General features: G+C 57.7%; 1 protein-coding gene across 1 annotated transcript in view; it reads left to right on the forward strand.

Moving 5' to 3' along the window:
- Nucleotides 1-2: 2 nt before the first annotated feature.
- NOTCH1 (notch 1) overlaps nt 3-4,251 on the forward strand; it is a gene marked incomplete at its 5' end in the record, with an annotated part of 66,938 nt that continues 62,689 nt past the window's right edge. The window contains 2 exons of the mRNA XM_019510308.1: nt 3-39; nt 2,719-2,800. Coding sequence (XP_019365853.1) covers nt 3-39; nt 2,719-2,800 — 119 coding nt within the window. The remainder of the gene's footprint in view (nt 40-2,718; nt 2,801-4,251) is intronic.

The following is a 4,251-nucleotide window of genomic DNA, read 5'->3' on the forward strand; positions in this document are numbered from 1 at the left end:
TCCCGCTGCTGCTCTGCCTGCTGCCCGCGCCCGCGCCAGGTGAGCCCCGCCCGCCGGGCACTGGCCGGCGCCGCAGGAGCGCGTGTGCGTGTGCGAGTGTGCGTGAGTGTGGCCCGTGCGGGCACGAGGGGCTGTGTAGTTTGTGTCCCGTGCGGGTTGTGCGTGCGCGCGCGCGTGAGTGTGTCCCGTGCGTGCGGTCGGGGCCAGGAGGGGCTGTGTAGTTTGTGCGCGTGTGTCCCGCGCCTGTTGTGTAGTCCCGGGGGGGTTGTGTGTGCGTGCGTGCGTGCGTGTGTGTGTGTGTAGTCAGGGACGGTTGTGTAGTTTGTGCGCCTGCTGCTGTGTTCGCGTCCCGTGCATGTTGTGTAGTCCAGGGGGTTGTGTGTGTGTGTGTGTGTGTGTGTGTGCGCGCGTGCTGCCTTGTGTGTGTCCTCTGCATGTAGTTGGGGCAGGTGAGGAGGGTGAGATGTGTGTGTGTGTGTGTGTGTGTGTGCGCGCGCGCGTGTCCGGTGCATGCAGGCAAAGGGAGTTGGTGTGTGTTGTGTGCTGCCTTGTATGCGTCCTGTGCATGTAGTTGGGAGGTGCGCTGCTCTGTGTGTATCTTGTGTGTGTAATTGGGGGTGGGAGAGTGTCCTGTGCATGTAGTTGGGGGGGCAGTGTGCGTGTGTGTACTGCTGCTGTGTGTGTCCCGTACGTGTAGTCGAGGGGAGGATGTGCGTCTAGAGTATGCAGGCAGGGGGAGGGTGTGTGTGTGTGTGTGTGTGTCTGGTGCATGCAGGCAGGAGCGTGTGTGTGTGTGTGTGTGTGCGTGTGTGTGCGCACGCCAATGCACAGGGCAGACAGTTCTTTGGGTAGAAGTGATGTACTTTATTAGACCAACTAAGTAGTTGGAAAATTGTTCTTTGTATGAGACCTTTTGTGTGTGATTGTGCATCCAGAGCATGCAGGTGGGGCGGGGCGGGGGGGGGAGTGTGTGTGTGTGTGCACGCGCGCACGTGCCAGCCCCCCCCGGGTTTTCCCCGGTGCCTGTGCAGGTCTGGCTCATGCCTAGCCGGGCTGCAGCGCGGGGGGACAAGCTTTGGTGCCCCCCACCCCGGTGGGGCCGGCCGGAGCTGGGGTGCTCCCTGCCGCAGGGGCACAGCCCATCCCCTGCCCCTGCCTTTGCCCCCTCCCCGGCCCTGCGCCCCAGCGCGCTGCGTGCGGGTCCTTAGTCATAGCCGGAGCGCGGCAGCCTTCCGGGAAGGAGCCGGGCCCTGTCTGGTTTCGCTGCACTTTGCATAGCTGAGCAAGACAGAGGCCGCTGTGTCGGCAAGCCCCAGGGGAGCGGGTGCCGTCTGAGTCCGCCCGCTCTTCCGAGCGGCAGGTATTGAGTAGCAAGCGAGAGACCCTGCTCCGTGGAGTCCTGCCCTCCACTCGCTGCCGCAGCGAGGTGTCTCGAAGGCCTGACAATGGCCAGCTCTGATTTCCCCCTTTGTCCCGGGCTCTGCTCCGCAGCTGTTGCTTTTTCCCACGAGCCAGGAGGGGAGTGCGCGCCCGGCGCTTGACAACTCTCCATTCTCCCCCTGCAGCACAGCCAGCAGCCAGACGCTCCGCCAGCGTTTCGGGGGCGTTTTCCTGTAGGCAGGACAGTAGCGGCATGCAGGAGTCTGGCAGGGAGGGGGGCGCGGGGCAAACAATCCCAGTAGATGGCTGGGAAGCCGGCGCCCAGCCGGCCCTGCACGCCGAAAAGAAAGTTGGCAGATAAAGTTGGCCGGGAGAGCAGCCTGCGACGCTCTTTGCCCTGCGGCTTTCCTTTAAAGCTGCCTCGCAGCCCTCTTCTGCCACCGCCCTGCAGCAGAGCCCTGCGGGTGAATCTGCGAAGGAAACACCTTGGGCTGGAAGCACCGTGCGAGCAGCCCTGGTCCCTCCCGCCCCCCGATCTCGCTGGTGCTCCGGACCCTCCAGCGGTTGCTGCTCTTGGTTTAACCACCCCCACCCTCTCTCTGGGCATTTTTGCTCTTTATTATTTCTGTGGGCTTTACATGAGTTTTTGACTGTATGTCCAGAGCCATTACTGTCAGCGTGGCAGTGAGCTTTTTCCAGAGAGAGTTGGAAGCAGACATTTGGCTCTCAGGGCCATGTTAGCAGCCTGTTCAGGTCTAGTGAGCAGACTTCAATGGACTGCGCAAGTGAGCAGTGATTTTTGGTTGGGTCCCTTGCTTAGGTTTGCAGAACCGTCCTTGTCACCCAAACTTTCCGGCCCCAACCTCCGTTCCCTGACCCAGGCAGGTTTTCCATGGGTGCTTCTCCGAGAGCTTTCCTGGGTGGAGAGCGCAGCATCTAGTTCCTAGTCCATCAAGTGTTGCAAAAAACCTCCGTCTCGGGCCAACTTTTCCCTGAGTGGAGACGAGACCGGGCCCTGTGAAAGCACGCTGTGCCTAGAAACCGGTCACAGCATAATCAGCCGTGCATTTTTGTGTGGTGCATCATTTGATGGCATCTTCTCCCGAGAGTCCCTCGCTCCCAGGAGTTTGGCAAAGCTGCGGGCTCTCTGCAGACCTGCTGTCGTAGGCTGCTCGCACGTGGGCTTGTCCTTGCTCAGCCCTACTCCGAGTGAAGTCCTAGACGCAGCAGATCCCATGTGTTGACCCCACCCTTGATCAGTGGAAAGGCTGCCTTGATGTCCCTTCTTTAGGTTCGGAGGCCCGTGATTCCTGGCTAACTCTCACCTTCTCTTTGCAGGTTTACAATGTACACAGCCTGCCGAATCCTGCTTGAATGGGGGAAAGTGCGAAGCTTACCTCAATGGGACAGGGCAGTGCCTGTAAGTATGAAAGAGAATTCAGCCACTGAGTTTCCTTAATCTGGACAAACACGCTTGACTCTTGCTTTGGCAGCCTGGATTTCCTAGGATGAAATGCATGCTCTGTACTAGAGGCACATGCCATTTGCAGGCCCCTGGCACCCAGTTGGGGTGCCCAATTTGACCTTGGCATCAAATCCTGCTGGTTGTATTCATGTGACTCGCCCTGTTGCAGCGAATAGAGCCATGTGGGCCCAAAGGTTTGGTGTTGTTCAGACCTGGAGGGAGAATCATGACGGTCTTATTCAGGTTTTTATTTTTTATTTACTTGAACCTGAGGCCAGACTTGGTGACGAGTGACTGTCAGCAGGCGCTTAGCCCTTCGCCTCCATGGGGCTGACATTGGAGCCCTAGTATCAGGGGCTGTGACTTCACTCATGTCGGTGGAGCTGACGATCTGTAACTAGGGCTTGGGCCCCTGGTATCCAGCAGGTCCCTGGTTCGTGGGAATGCATGGCTTGCTCAGTAAGAGGGGCCGTAAGAGGCTCTGCTCCGCAAGGTGTTTTTCTGGGAGAGTTCTGCTCAGTCCGGTCGTGGAAAAACCCCTGGGTGAAATGTCCGGACTCCCTGAAGGAGTAACCGACCCACCGCAGTGATGGCTCATTCACTCCCGGCTCCCAGAGAACAATAACCAAGCAGAAATGAATAAGGCTCCAGCCCTTTTTGTGAAACTAATACATAAAAGAAATCTGAATGGCCGAGACTCCGTGTCCCAGCCCGACGCCCCCTCCGCCTGCTTAGCATGCACAAGTTTGGGGCTGGCCCAGAAGACGCTCCTGCCCTGCCCCAAATTTCCAATTAAGAAGCGGTGGGACCTGAAGGCATTTCCATCCCAACTGTTGAATGGCCGCGAACACGGGGAGGGGAGGGGGGATTGCATCTGCGCATCGATTGCATTTCTGCTATTCTGCCCAGTTTGGCATCTCCTGCCCCCTTCTCCCCCCGCGCCCATCCAAACCCCCAGCCCCTTGGAAAAGAAATCAGCAAATTAATCAGGCACATGAGCAATTTAATGGACAAAGGCTGGGTCCCTTTGTGAGCCACTAATGAATGCACGCCACTTTTTTTTTTTTTTCCCCCTGCGCAGAAGCCCTTACCAACGCTTGACGCTCTAAATCTTGTTTTCTTTCATTCAAAGAGCGACAGCTGGGATTCGGTCGAAATTCGGCAGCTATTGTGAGGGGAGGCAGATTAATGCTGTGTGACTAATCATGTATGGCTTCCCAGAATGCATAACTCCCTGCGTCTCCCCCACCCCAACACCCCTCCCCGTCCTTGTGGTCATTCTCCTCCCCCAAAAAAAACTCCCCAACTCCCTGCAATCCTGATTTACATTGCTTGTGCAGATGGTGCTGGAATCTAATTAGTTTGGATGTGTGCAAGCTTGATAAAAATGAGGAAAAGCCTCAAAA

Source organism: Gavialis gangeticus, unplaced genomic scaffold (assembly GCF_001723915.1).
Source record: "Gavialis gangeticus isolate Ggan-Ray unplaced genomic scaffold, GavGan_comp1, whole genome shotgun sequence".
Classification (NCBI taxonomy): Eukaryota; Metazoa; Chordata; order Crocodylia; family Gavialidae; genus Gavialis; species Gavialis gangeticus.